A 20,394-nucleotide genomic window follows, 5' to 3' on the forward strand; every position below is an offset into this window, starting at 1 on the left:
TAAACATATTACACTCCATGTCACTATCAACATCAAACACCAAATAATAGATCATTAAGTCAAATATCCACTAATAAATCATCAAAAGACAACCTATCACCACACCTGATCTCCCAATATCCACCAATCAAAATCATCCTCGACATTAATCAATCATACCAGATAGTCTCCTAAATAATGATAGAGGAACACAAGTAGTAAATAGCTGGTAAAAATATCTATCAGTCGATGCTCTACCCCTCAAAGATCATCATCTAAAATTATACCTAATTACGGTCGGACCTCCTAGGTATTACTCAACTAACACCATTTCTCCGGACCATTGCAGGATATATATATCACTAAGTACATCAAGAATATCTAACCATATCCAATAGTTCCAAGAGTCAGGATCTCCCATGGAACAACGTTAGACGAGTCGACTGATCGTCGCCTTATAAACCATCATGCTACCAAAAGAGGTAAAGAAGTACTCTCTCTCCAAAACCTCAAAGAAATCACTAAGTGATGACTTGATCTCCAAAAGCATTCTCTGCTTCTTCCTTCACGTGGTACTGGGTCACGTAAAGGTTAAGCAACTAACTTCAACTTTCTCACATCAGTACAAATCATATATCCAAATGTGCTCTCCAAGTTATACACCCAAGTAACGGCTATATCTCATAAGTGTTAAGTAGGTAGCTTTACACTTTTCCACACCGTGAGATATCCTATCCGAACATACCTTCCAAGTCATCCAACCAAGTACTGACAATCCATGGTCAAAGTCCCCATAGAATAAGATACATCGATCCTCTATAGACTCACTAAGCCAACAATGGTATACGGCTAATACAGTCCTTTCTACGTCGATACAAGTTATGTACCCAAACGTGCTCAAGATATCTAACTAAGCATGAGTAACCCAAGGATCAGAATCCCTATAATATAGAGTTTGTTGGCCCCCTACTGGTCGAACCAATAAAAATAAACTAGTCATCTACTATCTAATCCAATAAGAATACATCAATCATCCACTAATGAAACTAACTAAGGTAAATTGATACACAACTACCTAAGTCAACAAGGGTAAATCGGTCTTCTATAGATAGAACCAAAAAGAATCTAAATTAAGACTCTATTGACCGAACTAATAGGAGCACGAAACCAACTAAGGTAAGTCAAACCACAACTACACAAGTCAACCAGGTAAATCAATCCTAAACTGACCGAACTAACAGATGTAAACCGATATTCTACAAATTGAGTCAACATGAGTATACAGACACCATCAACTACCCAACTAATAATAACAGAGACTGTTAGTTAGAGCCCTAAAGCCAATCATATGATGATTGTTGTATGGACTTGATGTAACATATTCTTATATATTTATAAAGGCATTTCTTTATGGTTATTATACATGTATTGGTGCCAAATAACTAAGTATAATAGCGTCCTTGAGTAGAAGGTTCTTATCTATATCAATCGATTGGTTAAATCAATAGTGAGATGATATAGATAACACTACTCTGAATCATTCCTAGTCAAGTATTAACATTCAGGGACAATATTAATACGATGAGACTAGCATGTATGTCAACTCGATGACATGATCTCACAAGTCATGGATATAGAGATATCAAGTTGGCACATGGGTATACATTGGAGAATGTATACTAAATGACCCGTCATGAGAAAGTATCATGGATCGTTATATGAGTGTCATATACTTTCTTATGTGACTATTAGTATGACTATCAGTCCTTGGACCTGAAGTCACCATGGTTTCCAACATAAGGAGTTGCATACTTTGGCTTCATCAAACGTCACCCGTAACTGGGTGGACTATAAAGGCGATTACTGGGTATGTAACAAATTATGCGGAGGGATGTGAATGATGTAGATGGGATCTATCCCTCATATATGACAGGAGTGACATCATGATTCTTGATAGAGTGAGACCACTAAGTGTATGGCCATGCCCAAATGAGTCAATATGAGATATTGAGCTCATTTGATTGGAGTGAGTCTACTTGGAGTTCAAGATATAGATTGAATAGAGGATGACACGGTCTATGCCTCAATTGATCGATCTAGATGTCATGGATAGAAGGACATTGTCACATATTGTGAGAGTCATAATTAGTAGTCACAAAGGTTTTGTTGGATATCAACATTCTTGTAACTTGGGTAGCAATGATGTATTGCTAGATACCGCTCATTTCTTATATTTCTAAATAGGATTAGAAACATTGCCAACGTTCCAAGAACCTATTGGGTCACACACAAAGAATAAGTGGATGGAGATTAGGTTCATATGATGAACCAATTAGATTAGGTTCATGTGATGCACCAAAGATTGGATTAGGATTAATTCAAATTAGACTTATTGTGTTAGACTCAATTAGATTCAATTGTTGAATGAGTCTAATTTAAAGTTGATTCATTGAGTCAATTTATATTAATGAATTAAGATTCATTAAATTGAAATTGAATTAAATCAAAGGTTGGATTTAACTCAACAAGGAAGAGAAGTGGTCAATTTTGACTTGACCAAATGGGAAGTTGAAACATCAAGTTTGACTTGACCAAATGCCACTTGATGAAGGTTGACTCATTCTACATGACATGACTAACCAATACATCCTTGCCACATCATCTCCACATCATCAAGGGAGAGCAAGAGGCATGGAATGCCAAGAGCCAAAGACCCTTGGCATTCCATGTGTGGCCGGCCAAAATGAATAAGAGATTCATTGGCATTGATTTGGGTGTGATGAATATCTTCTTCCTCCTTAGCTCTTTCTTGTTCCCCATCTTCTCTTGGCCGAGCGTTCCAAGCAAGAAAAGTGAAGGTGAGTAAGTTTAATTCAAAGAAGAAAGGTTAAGTGATAGTCATATAGAGGGCTTTAAAGAAGTGTATGAGATTTATTCTCTCTTCTTCTTTTCTCCTTTCTTCTTCCAATCCCATCCGAGAGCCATTGGGACTGCTAGCACACTTGTGGTGCTCTTTTCTCCATCTAGAGTGGTTTGAGAATCACTTCTTGTTCGTGTGGATACTACTAGAGGTGTGTACGCTTGAACACACTTGAGATCCGAAGGACCTTGGACGAGTGGGATTTGCAATGGGCTTCGCTTCAAAGGTATACTCCTTATCATGTAGATCTAAAGTAGATCTAGAGTAGAAAACTATGTTCTTGAAATTTTTGTCTTCGCACAGATCCAGTGGCTAGGAACTTCGGGGTTTTCGCAATGCAAAAAGTGGTTTTTGCGGCTCGAAAGTTCCTACAGTGGTATCAGAGCCACGTGCGAAGCATATACAAGTTTGTATTTTAATTTTATAAAAATATTTCAAATCTATAAGTTTCTATAAGTTTTCTATTTTTATAGATTTTGTGAGTATTTTTCTCATAGAAGCGAAGCAACATGTGCTTGGACACTTGTAGGCTTCGACTACCGAGAAAAACCTTCCGAAATGGCAAGGTCTCGCCCAAATTATTTTGGGACAGCGGCTTAAGGCGATGTTAGATCAAGTTGGGGCACTCGCGATATTCATTTTACGAGAAGGGGCGCTGCCCCTAACCCCGCAAGGGGCATTGTCCCACAATCGCGCCCGAAAACTGCTAAACGGGACCGCCGGGAAGTTGTGACTCATAAAATTGGTAAAATCAGTATTAAAATGATATAAATTTATGTAAAATACATAATTTAGAATTATGTGTGATTTTGTGATGATCATGGCCCAAAAACCCCAATATGATTGGTTCAAATGTGTTGTAATTCATAATATGGCATGCGCGCCATTTTTGTGTTGTGTGTGTTGTATATGTTATATGTGACCTGCGCGTCGTGCCTCTCTTTTATATTCTTGTTATAAATAGATTTTAGACTTGAATGTAACTCGAGTTTCACATTTGTAATGTACAAAATGAAGCGGTGGAAGATCCACTCAAGAAGGAGTTACGAGGAGGGTGATTTCAACACATGGCAGTCAAAGGGAGGCGCTTGAAGAAGTCATTGACCCTAGGTTGACCATCCGATCTTTTCATTGGCTTGAAAAGATCGTAGTAGGGCCATGACCTCATCACAAAATAATTAATTATCTATCATTGCTTGTGTATGTGATGCATGATAATGTAGGGTAATTAGTGCCTTGATGCGTATAAGATACGATCCATGATTAGATTAGATCTTAATCAAGTCAACTCGATATGTCTACCAAGTTTTGATACCCATCACTACCTCGATCATTTGTTGTTGTTGAATCTGCCAAAGCAGAGCAACGCATATTATCTTGGTAGGGTGCGGAGGGACAACCTTGGTCCCGCCTATCAAAGCTTGGGTGAGTACAAACTCAATTAGATTCAGCATAACTAGTTAACTCAATTGGATCGGGTAAAACTATAGGCATTTTCCAAGGGTTGGACGATAGGATAAAAAAAATCACATTTATACTAAATCTTGGGTGATTTAGCCAAAGCTAACTCAAGTTTTAATATAAATGAGATTTTTGATCCTATAAACAAGAGTTGCATAGAGATGTAATTGATAATTTGTTATCTACCGATCATACTAAGTCTTGGGTGATTTAGCCAAAGCTAACTCAAGTCATAGTATGATGTGGATCTTGTCCCACGAAAATTATAGCAAATTAGTATGAATCTAGTAGTGTGGTTTGACCATATCCATGACTTGATTCTACAAAAGCTCTATAATTCAGTGGGAGCATCATTTAGTTAAAGGCCTAATTAAATGATAAATGGAATATGATATTTACTTTCTGCATTATTTCTGTTGTAGATTGCCATGTCGACAAACACGAACACCTTCTCCCTGCGTTCTGTCCTTGACTGGTATAGGAATCTGAGAATCGTTCTCACTCAAGAAAGAAAACTGTACATCCTGGAGTAGCCCATTCCCGAGGCACCTCCTGTCACTGCCACGCGAGCTGACCGAGATGCTTATATGAATCATCAAGATGATGCATTAGATGTGTCATGCCTCATGCTCGCAACCATGAACTCTGAGCTTCAGAAGCAACATGAGTTGATGACTGCTTATGATATGGTTGAACATCTTCGTTAACTATATCAAGGACAAGCGAGGCATGAGAGATTCGAGATCTCCAAAGAACTGTTTCAGTGCAAGATGCAAGATGGGACTCCCGTAGGTCCATATGTCCTCAAGATGATTGGGTACATAGAAAACCTAAGGAGGTTGGGATTCCCACTCAGCCAAGAGCTGGCCACAGACTTGATCTTGCAATCCTTACCAAAGAGCTACAGTCAATTTGTCATGAATTACAACATGAACGAAATTGACAAGCCACTGCCTGAGCTGCTTAGCATGTTAAGAATTGCTGAGCTCAACCTTAAGAAGGTAAAGCCCAACTCCATTTTAATGGTGCAAAGGCATAAAGGCAAGGGCAAGCCTAAAGGTAAGGGAAATTCCCAAGCCAACGACAAAGGAAAGATAAAAAAACCTAAAGGAGGGGTTGCCAAGAATGCTACCTGCTTCCACTGCGGTCAGACCGGGCACTGGAAGAGGAACTGCAAATTATATCTGGAAGTTCTTAAGAAGAAGAGAAGTGAGACTTCTACTTCAGGTATATATGTTATAGAAATCAATCTATCTATTTCTGTATCATGGGTATTAGATACCGGATGTGTTTCTCACATTTGTACTAATGTGCAGGCGCTGAAAAATAGCAGGGCATTGATGAAGAGCAAGGTGGACCTATGAGTAGGCAATGGAGCATGGGTTACTGCTGTTGCTGTAGGAACTTACTATCTATCTCTGTCATTTGGGCTTGTATTAGAATTAGATGAATGTTGTTATGTGCCTGCTCTCACTAAGAACATCATTTCAGTTTCTTGTTTAGACAAGAAAGGCTTTTCGTTTATAATAAAGAACAAATGTTGTTCTATTTACTTAAACGATATGTTCTATTATAGTGCACCCCTGATGAACGGATTCTATATTCTAGACTTAGAGAACCTCATCTATAACATAAGTACCAAAAGGTTCAGGTCAAATGATATGAACCAAACCTATGTATGACATTGTCGCTTAGGTCATATAAATGAAAATCGCTTATCCCATCTCCATAAAGATGGTTTGCTGGACTCATTTGATTTTGAATCATATGAGACATGCGAGTCATGCCTACTGGACAAGATGACCAAGACTCCCTTTAGTGGACACAGCGAAAGAGCGACTGACTTGTTAGGACTTATACATAGTGATGTTTGTGGCCCTTTCAATGTCGCTGCCAGAGGTGGTTATAGGTACTTCATTACATTTACTGATGACTTCAGTAAATATGGTTATGTGTATCTAATGACACATAAGTCATAATCCTTTGAAAAGTTTAAAGAATTCAAGAATGAAGTACAAAACCAGCTAGGCAAGAGTATTAAGATACTTCGATCAGATCGAGGTGGAGAATATCTTAGCCATGAGTTTCGTGACTATCTAGCTGAGTGTGGGATTCTTTCCCAACTCACTCCTCCTTGGACACCACAATGGAATGGTGTGTCTGAAAGGAGAAATCGTACCCTATTAGATATGGTACGGTCTATGATGAGTCACACAGATCTTCCTATATCTTTTTGGGGATATGCTCTAGACACAACAACCTTCACACTTAACCGTGTTCCATCTAAGACTGTGATAAAGACACCATATAGGATATGGACTAGGAGAGATGCCCAGGTGTCTTTTATGAGGATTTAGGGTTGTGAGGCTTACGTTCGACGTCAAGTCTCGGACAAATTGGGACTAAAATCCGATAAGTGCTATTTTATTGGATATCCCAAGGAAACGAAGGGATATTACTTCTACATTCCCAGTCAATACAAAGTGTTTGTGGCTAAAATTGGGGTATTTCTAGAAAGGGACTTTGTTTCTAGAAAAACTAGTGGGAGTACGTTCGATCTTGAAGAAGTTCAAGATATGGACCATAGCACTGAAGCCTTGATGGAAGTTGAACTAGAACCACAAAATGTTGTGGATGATGAGGTTGTTACATAAGGAGTTGAGGAACAACAACCAGTTCAAGTAGACCTACCTCTTCGCAGGCCTGATAGGGTACGTTGTCAGCCTGAGAGATACTCATTTCTCTTATCTGACCATGATGACGTTGTGCTCATTAAGAATGAGCCTATCTCCTATCAGGAAGCTGTGATGAGACCAGATTCTGAGTCATGGCTAGAGGCCATGAGATCATAGATGGAATCCATGTACACCAACCAAGTATGGACTTTGGTTGATCCACCTGAAGGTGTCAAACTCATTGGGTGTAAGTGGGTCTTTAAGAGAAAGACCGACATGGATGGACTTATTACCTATAAGGGTCGCTTGGTAGCTAAAGGTTTCAAGCAAATTCATGGTATTGACTATGATGAAACTTTTTCTCCAGTAGCGATGTTTAAGTCCATTCGGATCATGCTTGCTATTGCAGCATACCACGATTATGAGATCTGGCAGATGGATGTCAAAATCACGTTTCTGAATGGAAAGTTGCTTGAGGATGTGTACATGACACAACCTGAGGGTTTTGTAGATCCATAGCATACTGGCAGAGTATGCAAGCTGCATAAGTCCATTTATGGACTAAAGCAAGCTTCTCGGAGCTGGAATCTTCGATTCGATGATGCGATCAAACAGTTTGGTTTCATCAAGAATGAAGATGAACCCTGTGTCTACAAGAAGGTTGTTGGGAACACAGTTGTCTTCCTTGTATTGTATGTGGATGACATACTACTCATTGGAAATGACATCCCTTTGCTGCATTCTGTAAACACTTGACTGAGGAATTGTTTCTCAATGAAGGACTTAGGTGAAGCAGCTTGTATTCTAGGCATAAAGATCTATAGAGATAGATCTAAGAGATTGCTTGGCCTAAGTCAAAGTACATATATTGACACGGTATTACTGCGGTTTGCCATGCAGAATTCCAAAAAGGATTTCTGCCGATGTCACATGGTGTGAGTCTTTCGAAGACTCAAAGTCCCTCTTCTAGAGAGGAGAGAGACCGCATGGATAAGATCCCTTATACCTCAGCCATAGGGTCTATCATATACGCCATGCTATGTACTCGTCCTGATGTTTCGTATGCTTTGAGCATGATGAGCAGATACCAGTCAGATCCAGGTGAGTGTCATTGGATAGCTGTCAAGAATATTCTTAAGTACATAAGAAGGACTAAATAATATTTCTTGATATTTGGAGACGATAGCGAGCTAGCTGTGAAGGGTTACAGTGATGCCAACTTCCAAACTGACCAGGATGATTATAGATCGCAGTCTGGGTTCGTGTTTTGCTTGAATGGTGGTGCTGTGAGTTGGAAGAGTACCCACAGAGGCTAACATCGATGATCCCTTGACCAAGGCTTTGGCACAGAGAAAGCATGATGGTCACACTAGGTCATTGGGTATTAGACCCTATAATGATTGGCACTAGTGTAAGTGGGAGATTGTTAGTTAGAGCCCTAGAGACAATCATATGATGATTGTTGTATAGACTCGATGTATCATATTCCTATATATTTATAAAGGCATTTATTTAGAGTTATTATACTTACCTGTATTGGTGCCAAATAACTAAGTATAATAGCGTCCTTGAGTAGAAGGTTCTTATCTATATCAATCAATTGGTTGAATCGATAGTGAGATGATATAGATAACACTACTCTTAATCATTTCTAGTCAAGTATTAACATTCAGGGACAATGTTAATGCGATGAGACTAGCATATACGTCAACTCGATGACTTGATCTCACAAGTCATGGATATAGAGATATCAAGTTGACACATGGGTATGCATTGGAAAATGTATACTGAATGACCCGCCATGAAAAAGTATCATGGATCGTTATATGAGTGTCATATACTTTCTCATGTGACTATTAGTATGACTATCAGTCCTTGGACCTGAAGTCACCATGGTTCCCTACATAAGGAGTTGCATAATTTGGCTTAGTCAAACGTCACCTGTAATTGGGTGAGGTGATTACTGGGTATGTAACAAATTATGCGGAGGGATGTGAGTGATGTAGATGAGATCTATCCCTCATATATGACAGAAGTGACATCATGATTCTTGATAGAGTGAGACCACTAAGTGTATGGTCATGCCCAAATGAGTCAATATGAGATATTGAGCTCATTTGATTGGAGTGAGTCTACTTGGAGTTCAAGATATAGATTGATTAGAAGATGACACAGTCTATGCCTCAATTGATCGATCTAGATGTCATGGATAGAAGGACATTTTCTCATATTGTGAGAGTCACAATTAGTAGTCACAAAGGTTATGTTGGATCTCAACATTCTTGTAACTTGGGTAGCAATGATGTATTGCTAGATGCCGCTCATTGCTTATGTTTCTAAATAGGATTAGAAACATTGCCAACTTTTCAAGAACCTATTGGGTCACACACAAAGAACAAGTGGATGGAGATTAGGTTCATATGATGAACCAATTAGATTAGGTTCATGTGATGCACCAAAGATTGGATTAGGATTAATTCAAATTAGACTTATTGAGTTAGACTCACTACAACAAAAACCCTCATAGACATCGGTTTTCCACCGATGTCTATTTCATTTTCGCCGATGTCTATGTAGACGATGTAAAAAGTCTACCAGTTTAGACATCGGGTTAAAACCGGTGTAGTATCACTTAACGACACCGGTCTTCGAATCGGTTATTAACCGGTGTAGTATCACTTAACGACACCGATTCATCAACGGTGTAAAACCGATGTAATATTGTATGTTAATAACACCAATTTTGGCAGCGGTAAATGACCAATGTAATATTAATTAATAACACCAGTTTTGCAGCGGTGGAAAATCGATGTAATATCAGTATTTTTTAACAGCACAAATTTGATTTTCGAAATAATGAAAAACCGACAGTAACCAAAAATATACACAAATATTCAAAAATTACACAAATATTCTTCATTCAACAGTATCCATAAAATACACAAATATTCACAAATTACATAAATAATTTTCTTACAACAGTATCCATAAATAATCTTCATGTGGTTTTTTTATGTATTTAAAATACATAAATAATCTACTCAAATGTAATCTTGCATGCATTCAATCCACTCGAACCGCACTTCATCAATTTCAACTCTGGAGTACTTGAGATTTTTAAACTGTAAAAACACATAAATAATATATTAGTAAACCAAGACTAAAAATCATAGTTGAAAAAGTAATAAGAGCACCAAGTAACAAGATGACTAATTGGAATGCTTAAAAAGAAAAATATTCATCATTTATCTCAACCACATCATATAGTGATAGATCTATCATTCCTAGGAACTTAATATAATCCAAACCAAAAATTTTAATCTAACTACATAAACAGCAATTTAATCTTTCAAATTCAATTCATTAGTAGTCGACCCAAATGGCATAACTGTTTACCACTAAGAGTACATGGAAAGTAAATAAATTCACTTTTAGTTTGCAAATAATAAATTCACTTTTATCACTAAGAGTACATGGAAAGTAAATAATTCCTCAATACCAATAAAGATGAGTAACATCAATTCATTAATATGATTTCCAATGAGATATATATATGCACCTTAGATGATAATTTATGTTTCAGAAGTGAAGCAACAGAGCATAAAGCAACAATAGTCAATAACCACACCTCATCGCCAATGTCATTCATGTAAAGATTCAACCATAGCAAGGACTTAGTTTTCTTAACAAACTCAGCGATGCTAAAGGTGCCTTTGGGACCAATCTCATTGTTGCCAATATCTAGAAGTGTTATTTTTCCTAAACAAGAAGAAATATAGTTTTACATAATTGCTGAGAAGTAGTACAATCAATAAATATTGGAAAGCCAACAGATCTGATGAAGAAATTAAATCTGCAAGAAAGAACTACATGGATAGAAAATCTAAGTGTGTGTAAGTCTTATTAGCTTGAGATGTATAGATCGAATTGCCTTATTCTCAACTAGTGCTCCAGCAAGACTTACAAAACCCTATAAAATTTCACATGGAAATAAGGTGTAAGGAGTAAGGACACCAGAAACAAAGTGTAAAAGATCTAGGAATTTCATAAAAAACATGAAAGATTGCCCAAGAATAAGGTCATACAGAATATTCAATCATATTATTGTTAAGTTCCAGTACACGTAAAGTTTGATTTTCTTTCAGCATATCTACAATAACCCTTGCACCCTACATAACATATTTAGCATTGAAACTTTACCAGAATCAAGAATCATTTTCTTCCTCAAGAAACAAACAACCGGAACTTGCAACAAGTAAAATTATACAACCTCATCTCCAATACCTGAACTGTTTAGCTGGAGTTTCTGAATACATCCATTCACCTTCAAAATATCTGAAAGACACTGCATAGGAAATTTCCACAATCTCAACATCTAATGAAAAGAAATAGGAATAATGTAAAGTAAAATAACATGTCCAAAAACTTCTTGGTCAATGAGAAAAATTATTAAGAAATAAGCACATAAAGAAAATAAAATCAATACCCAAAAAATGTTAAATTACTCATTTTGACAAAAGTTATAAAAACAAAAAATATGCTGGTAATAGATGACAAAGAAGAAATAAATGTTACTTGAAAAGTATAATTCTCTTAATCTTAACAAAGTGACTAATACTAAGTGATAATTCTGGGACAGTGAGATTCAACAATAAACAATGTAGCCATGTATTGAATTTCATGAGTATTAAAGAACTAGCAATTTGTATCCTATCCTGATTCAAATTCGCCAAAAGAAATAAGAAACTGAATATCGAAATTCTGTGCCTCAGTCCAACACCTAAACTGGTAAACAAATTCAAAAAAATAAACAAGGTAACTTGATGCAAATTTCATAAGAAATGAAAACTAAATTACAATCATCTTTTCGTGCTAAATTACAATTTTATTTGCTGTGCGTTAATACCAAACAATTTTAAGGAATCACTGAGTGTAGATAATTGGCTGAAGAACCAGTTACCATAAATATATTTGATCCACTGCTAGTTCAAGCGCTTTCAAAAACCATGGATGCATTCCTGGAACATGAAAGTTACATTTGGTGGGGGGGGGGGGAAGAGAAGGTAAAATATACATCTGAACATTTAAACTGTAGGACATTGTTTAAATTTGTTGGTACCAAGATCTTTGCGGCGGGTAGCACTCGGGCATATTGACAAGCAAGGTTCTGTGAGGGCTTTGTCACTGGCTGCCGGTGGAGGAAGAAGCCCAAAGTTGAACTGCAAAAAGAATGTGATCAGAATTAGTATTCTAATTTGCTTTCCTTTCCCCAAAAACAAAAGGGAAAACTGTGGGCATGTGAAAGAGTCTTGATTATCTCACAGAAACTGCAGTTTTAAGCATGGTATTCGTCTGAAGAACACCATCAAGTGCCTTTAGGCCAACTACTGTAATCCCATTGCCAGAAAAATCAACTTCCTCTGCTGCCTGAGACTTGGAAAAAAACTAATGAGATGCTAAATGACACTACAAAAAGTTATGCTTAAATGTCTTGCTTTAGTAATGTCATACCTTTAAGAGTCTGGTTCAGTAATAGTTTACAAGTAGGAACAAGAAAAAAAGTAAGGTTATGGAAAAGGAAGGAAAAGAACTAACCTGTTGTAACCAAGGCTTTCAGCAAGAAAAAACAGACCATCATCACCAAAGTTACGACCTAATAGAATCATGAATTTGTTAAATATCTACAAGTATTCCATTACCTTGGTAAAGTAAATGTAAGTTTAATCCCCTGAAAAAGTTATCTCAGCATATTCATTACCAGATATTAGATTTAGAAATAATTAGTTATAGAGTGAACAACTGTAATCACTTGTTGTAGATACATTCTAAATAGTTTAGTGTGCTAACCTGACAAGTCAACACTTCTGAATGTTCTAAGTTCCTTGGAAAACTCATTTAGTTTTTGCCTAGACTCTTTTTCAAGTTTTGCAACACCACCTGATAGCAGGTTAGTCCGAGGAGAAAAGGACCACTTAAGTCCAGATGACGGAGCTTTTTTAATCTCAGATGTTAAGCCCTTTGGTTTTGGCATGATTTGTTTTCCAGCCACCTTCCATAAAACTATGTGCTGAAGGAGTAAATTAGCTATACCATCTGAATAACTAAAGCATGATGAAGCAAAATGGAGTTCAGCAAAGCTATATTCTTTTAGCATTATTACCAAGACAGTCAAATTTTGGCATCACAGAGTAAGCATTCATATACATCTGACTTGAAGATGAACCAAGAGGCTAGCATGAATACCAAAGGATGTCAAAAGACTAGCAATGACAACAAAGGCTTGTAGAGTAACCCAACAGATTTGTCTTTGTAAGAGCATCTCTACCTGCATGGATGTTGTATGTCATGAATAGCATGGCCATTTGCAAAACTCAAAATTTTTTCCAGATATGGAACTTCTTCAAGCTTGACAAATACAACCCGGTATTCAGGAATGGCAGCTGTATAAGGAGTAGATGCACCTGTCTCATTTTCATCCTGAAGTAACTTATCCAACTCCGGCCAAAGAAGCTCCCTCCTGAAAGTATAGTTGATATTTCATATTCCACAAAGGAGTAATGAGATAATGATGTGCAAAAGAGAAAAAAAAATAGAAAACTAAAAAATAGCAGTAGCTGACATTGAAATTTGGATGGCATGCATAAAAGTTTGCTGATACTACTACCATGCAGAGAAGTCATCCTCAATACCCTGATCATCATCTCCCAACCCCACTTGGACAATGTGCTTGGCGCCTATGCAGAGGAAAAAAAATATAGAAGAATATCCAAGTACGAATGATGCTTAAATTCATTAAACACATCTACAAACTTGCACATGACTACTACATTACAGTTGTATGTATGAAACTCACAGATAACATGACTACTCAACTGTTTCTTAGTAACTCCTCATACCATGTTGACTTTACAAGTTTTTAGAGTATCAATTAGTCTACAAAACAAGTTAAATTCTCTAGATAAATAAAATGCATGAACTTTGAGCTTGCAACTGAAGATAGGATTTAAAATCAGCTTTAGGAGCATATGTGACTTAGTCAAATCACAAACTAAATAAATCAACTATATACCTTGCTCATGAAGCAGTTCATCGACCACCACAGCAACCTTTGCAAGGACACAATACACAAATATATCAGCCAAGCAATTCCCACAAAAAGAATACTGACAATTTCATCATGCCAAACCTTATTAAAATGTTCATATTGCTGATTGCCCAAACTAAACACACCAAATTGAAGATTTTCCAACCAGGTTCCTCTCTCTTTCCCCTATAAAAACTAATAATCAGCAATCGATAAAGGCAAAAGGATTATTGGTAGAATAGATTAACTAAATGTGCATGTTTCCAGAACCTCTGTAAACCATTTGTAGAACCGGGCAGCATTATCAGTAGGCTCGCCATCTCCATACCTAAAGAAAACAAAGGGATCAGCTCAAACTTTGAGGAAACTGATCGTTTATAAAAACAAAAAATTCCTGGCTTTCAACTTACGTAGCCAAGAAGAACAAAGACAAGCTCTCCTTTTTCAGGTTCAACCCGTACTCATCATCCTCAGTAGCATATTCGTCCTATAATTGAGGAAACTAACTACAGATCAGTCAATTAATCAATAGTATTTCCAATTATCTGAAATAGAAGGAAGATAATCTTACGATATCCATGACTTTAAATATGGCATTACGGTACCGTGCTTTTGCCTCCTCATCCAGCGCCTAGAAGGGGGGAAAATCTAAGATCATGGGAGAAAAATTCAAAAAATGAACTACTGAGATAAAAACCCTAACCTTCGCGAACCCCTCAGCCGTCCTGGTCTGCGTCCCGAAGAAGACGGTGACCTTCTTCTTCCCTTGGTCCTCCTTTGTATCCATCTAGGTCTTCACCACTAGCGGCTTTGGCGGCTCGGCGGGCTTCCTTCCACTCGATCGCCAGATGAAGAAGATTGCCACGCAACCGACAAGCACGGCGATGACGATGCTCAGGATGGCAATCAGCAGCCAGTTCTCCACGAACGCATCCCCAGTGCCGGAATCGAGCCCATATCTGTTGGAGAGGGAGGCGACGACGACCGACAAGATATCGAGGGACGACGCCTTCTCGGAACCTATCTGCATCTTGGCGGATCGAGCGGTGAATCGGAAGCACAGATCTCCGATCTCTGTTTCTATCTGCTTCGAATTGGGAGAATAAAGGAGGTCGAGATTGGGTCGGCGATGGGAGGGGAGGAGAAGATAGAGGCGGAGAAGGTGAGTCGCCCGAAGACGGCTCTCTCTCTCTCCCTCCCGTGGACGGCGTGTCATATAGGTTACAACCACTCACTTTTTGGGTTTCGCCTTTGCTGCAATATAGGTTTAGGTTAGAGGGAAGAGTTGAAAATTTTAGCTAAGTATTGGTGGAAAAATTAAATTATTTTATTTTGGTTCATTAACATCACTTTTAACAACAGTTTTTTACTATCCGATTTCGTAGATAGAACAAGAAAATTATCATAGACATCGGTTTTAAAAACCGCTGTTAAAACCGGTGTCTATTAATGAAAAATGGATGCTCATAGACATCGGCTAAAAAAACCGATGTCTATGAGCCAAAATTTGCGCTCATATACACCGGTTTTTGAAAAAAACCGGTGTAAAATACTCAAAGACATCGGTTTTTTCTTAAAACCGTTGTTGTTCCACTGATGTGTATGAGGGTTTTTGTTGTAGTGACTCAATTAGATTCAATTGTTGAATGAGTCTAATTTAAAGTTGATTCATTGAGTCAATTTATATTAATGAATTAAGATTCATTAAATTGAAATTGACTTGAATCAAAGGTTGGATTTAACTCAACAAGGAAGAGAAGTGGTCAATTTTGACTTGACCAAATGGGAAGTTGAAACATCAAGTTTGACTTGACCAAATGCCACTTGATGAAGGATGACTCATTCTACATGGCATGACTAACCAATACATCCTTGCCACATCATCTCCACATCATCAAGGGAGAGCAAGAGGCATGGAATGCCAAGACCCAAAGACCCTTGGCATTCCATGTGTGGCCGACCAAAATGAATAAGAGATTCATTGCCATTGATTTGGGTGTGATGAATATCTTCTTCCTCCTTAGCTCTTTCTTGTTCCCCATCTTCTCTTGGCCAAGAGTTCCAAGCAAGAAAAGTAAAGGTGAGTGAGTTTAATTCAAAGAAGAAAGGGTAAGTGAAAGTCATATAGAGGGCTTTAGAGAAGTGTATGAGATTTATTCTCTCTTCTTCTTTTCTCCTTTCTTCTTCCAATCCCATCCGCGAGCCCTTGGGAGTGCTAGCACACTTGTGGTGCTCTTTTCTCCATCTAGAGTGGTTTGAGAATCACTTCTTGTTCGTGTGGATACTACTAGAGGCGTGTACGCTTGAACACACTTGAGATCCGAAGGACCTTGGACGAGCGGGATTTGCAAAGGGCTTCGCTTCAAAGGTATACTCCTTATCATGTAGATCTAAAGTAGATCTAGAGTAGAAAACTATGTACATGAAATTTTTGTCTTCGCACGGATCCAGTGGCTAAGAACTTCGGGGTTTCCGCAACGCAAAAAGCAGTTTTTGCGGCTTGAAAGTTCCTACTGAGACTAGTATGTGACTCTAACTCTCAACCAACTAGTAGTAATAGAAGCTAAAGTTACGGTTAGTATGATATGACGAATCCCCTGAGACTGTAATCCTTGATCTCCAGAAGGGTCAATCGTGATCAGTGATTTGTTGTTTGCTACTCGGAACACCGTTCTATTTCCTCTGTACAAAAATTTGTACAAGAACAGAACTTAACCTAGCTACCCATGTGCTCTACTGAAGTTAAACTTGGATTGCAAACGATGCTTAACATTATTAATCCAAGTTGCTCTTCAGAAGTTAAACTTGAATTGAAAATGATACTTAACATTTTACTCCAAGTTTAACTGATGTGATCTTCCTAAGTTAAACCATATTACAGAAGTTGATTAAATATCTATTTCAAATATTGGCTTCCAGGTTAAACATGATGAGGCACTAGGTCTTCTTGGTTATGGGATCATCCACCACTTCTTAGACAAAGTCTTTCAAAGAAATTGGATATTTAACTTCTTACAGTAACCCTATGTTTAACTTACAGAGACCATAATAGAAACACAAGATCGAAATGTGAAATTGAAATACAAAATCGATAGCACGAAATGAAACATAAAATCACTAGCCTCTTGTGTTGGTGTTTCAGAATCCATGCAAAGAAAACTAACTAATTAATTCGAAGCAGAAACCATTAATTAGTTATAACTTTCTTTGTAGCTAAAGACCTCCTGATATTCTATTGTATTCCTCTCCTCCTCTTGGACGTTGTGTGGGCAACGATCTACCAAGATGGAATCCACCCGAACCACTTCTTCTCCTCCAAGACTCTCGAGCCACTAAGGGATGCCAAAATAGGAAACTCCTTCTCTTCTTCTTCCCCTCCAAGCAACCGACCACCTAGGTACTTCTTGTCCTATATATCCTTCTTCTTCTTCAAACTCCGGCCTTAGAAGGAAGAAAAGGAGGAAGAAGGGAATATAGATGTCGCCGGCCTTAAGGGAAGAGAGAAGGAGAGGGTCGACCACAAGCAAGGAGAAGAGGAGAATAATAATATGTGTTACACCATAAGGCATCACCTCCTCTTCTTTTATAATCCTTGCTCATGGCAAAAAAGAAAAGTTTTAAACATAATTAAAACTTCCTTATTTGTGGTCTCCCTTTAAAAAAGAAAATTTTAACAATAATTAAAATCTCTCTTTTCTAAATTTCCTATTGTACATGGCAATAAAGGAAAGTTTTAAATTTAATCTCTCTTTTAAATCATGTAGACATCTACAAAAAAGGAAAGATTAAAATTAAAACTTTTCTTTTAAATCATGATTATCCAAAAGGAAAGTTTTATCAAAAATTAAAATCTCTCTTTTAAGGAAAGATTTGAAAATTTAAAACTCTCTTTTAAAACCATGTGGATGGATATAAAAGGAAAGACTAAAATCTCTCTTTGAAATTCCCTTAGTAGATGGCTATAAAAGGAAAAGTTTTAAACAAAATTAAAATTTTTCTTTTAACCATTGTAGATATCTACAAAAAGAAAAGATTTTAACAAAAATAAAATCTCTCTTTTAACCATTGTAGATAACTACAAATAAGGAAATATTTTAACAAAATTTTGTTTTTAATCAAAAACTTCCTTTTACTTTTACTTTGGTCGGCCCCATGCTTGGTCACCAAGCATGGCTTGGTCGGCCCCTACTTGGGCTCCATGAAGGACATGGTCGGCCAAATCTTGGACACCAAGATGTGCTTCGCCGGCCACAACATGGACTAGAAGATGGGCTTAGGGTGGATACAAGGCTTTATAGAGACTACAACAGGGACCTAGAGGAGAAATTGATTTTGGTCTCCCGATGGGCTTAGGCTTAGGGTGTTCGCCCCGAACACCCAACTCAAGCTCATCAATTTTAACTCATACCGCTAAAGAGTTATTATTGAACTACCGCACCAATCCCAAATTACATTATGGGCTCCTTCTTATCATGAGTGTGTTAGTCTCCCTGTGTTTAAGATATCGAATGTCCACTAATTAAATGTGTTACTGACAACTCATTTAATTAATATCTAGCTCTAAGAGTAGTACCACTCAACTTCATTGTCATGCCGGACTAAGTCCACCTGCAGTGTTTACATGACAATCCTTATGATCTCCTCAAGGGGATATTATCAACCTAGATTACTAGGACACAGTTTCCTTCTATAATCAACAACACACCATATAAATAATATCATTTCCCAACTTATCAGGCCTATTGATTTAACGAACTAAATCTCACCCATTGTTAAATTAAAGAAATAAATACTTAGTATATGTGCTTGTTATTATATCAAGATTAAGAGTACGCACATCTATAATAACAGAGGTTTTGTTCTTTTATGCAGTCCGTATAAAAAGAAGCAACCTCAAATGGTCCTGCTCAATACGCACATAGTGTACTAGTGTAACTTTATAGTCAAGATAAACTAATACCAAATTACACTACAACCATTCCAATGGTTTGTCCCAATCCATCTTGGTTGTGAGCTACTATTTATAATTTATAAGGAGCTGATAACATGATCTTCTGTGTGGCACCACATACCATGTTATCTACAATATAAATTAAATAGACAACTGCATTTAACATAAATGCAGACATTTAACCAATGTGATTCTTATGTTCATACAAAAAACTAGGCTTTTAGTATGCATCCTAACAATCTCCCACTTATACTAAAAGACTATGTTGCCATATATACTGCCATACATCTGATTTCCATCCTCTCAACATGCCCATCAAAAGCTCTCGCTGGAAAGGCCTTAGAGAAAGGATCTGCAACCATCTACTGATGTAATCTTGGCGACAATAACCTCTCCTCGTATTAGGTGGTACTTGCGCTCTATGTGTTTACTTGCCTTATGGACTCATGGTTCCTTCGAGTTTGCTACTGCACCACTATTATCACAATTGTAATAATTTTGGGCAAACTAAGAATCACATCTAAGTCCATTATGAAGTTTCTGAGCCATACAGCTTCTATGGCTGCCACAAAGGCTGCTACATACTCAACTTCCATGGTGGAGTCTGGAACACATTTCTGCTGAACACTCCTCCATTGTTATGGGTCCACCTCCTAAAGTAAACACAAAACCTCGAGGCCAACTTACTATTGTCCCATTCAGTCTGAATTCGTCTAACCCATAGGGAGCAAATTATTTGCCTTGTAAACTAGCATATAATCTTTAGTCCTTATATGCTTCTACGGCAGTCCAATGTCCCGATTCTGGGTTACTTTGATATATGCTAACCATGCCCACGACAAAAAAAATATTCGGTCTCATACATAGCATCGCATACATTAGGCTTCCTACAGGCGAGGCATAAGGAACTACCTTCATGTCCTCTATCTCTTTTGATGTCTGAGGAGACATTTCTTTAGATAAGGGTACTCTATACCGAAAAGGTAGAAAACCTTTCTTGGAGTTTTGCATGCTAAAATGAGCTAGGATAGTATTGATGTATGAAGCTTGGGATAAGGACAATATCCTTTTCTTGTGATCCCTTATTACTTTGATCCCAAGAATATGCCCACATTCTCCCAAGTCCTTCATATCAAAACACTTAGACAATCATACCCTTACGACTGACAACACTTTGACATTGTTGCCAATGAGCAAAATGTGATCTATGTATAGTACAAGAAATACCACCACGTTTTCCTCAATCCTTTTGTATACACAAGACTCATCCGGTCACTGAATAAATCCATAAGACTAGGTCACTTCATTAAATCGGATGTTCCAA

General features: G+C 37.6%; 1 protein-coding gene across 1 annotated transcript; it reads right to left on the reverse strand.

Moving 5' to 3' along the window:
• Positions 1–13,365: 13,365 nt before the first annotated feature.
• On the reverse strand, positions 13,366–14,571 carry LOC122017782. The gene is made up of 6 exons (XM_042575472.1): positions 14,530–14,571; positions 14,390–14,447; positions 14,222–14,305; positions 14,105–14,141; positions 13,700–13,769; positions 13,366–13,552 (listed from the first exon to the last, which is right to left on the reverse strand). Exons 2-6 carry the CDS (start codon positions 14,443–14,445, stop codon positions 13,407–13,409), a joined length of 393 nt encoding a protein of 130 aa, XP_042431406.1. The 5' UTR covers positions 14,446–14,447; positions 14,530–14,571; the 3' UTR covers positions 13,366–13,406.
• Between the last annotated feature and the right edge of the window lie 5,823 nt (positions 14,572–20,394).

Source organism: Zingiber officinale, chromosome 8B, assembly GCF_018446385.1.
Source record: "Zingiber officinale cultivar Zhangliang chromosome 8B, Zo_v1.1, whole genome shotgun sequence".
NCBI classification, from domain to species: domain Eukaryota; kingdom Viridiplantae; phylum Streptophyta; class Magnoliopsida; order Zingiberales; family Zingiberaceae; genus Zingiber; species Zingiber officinale.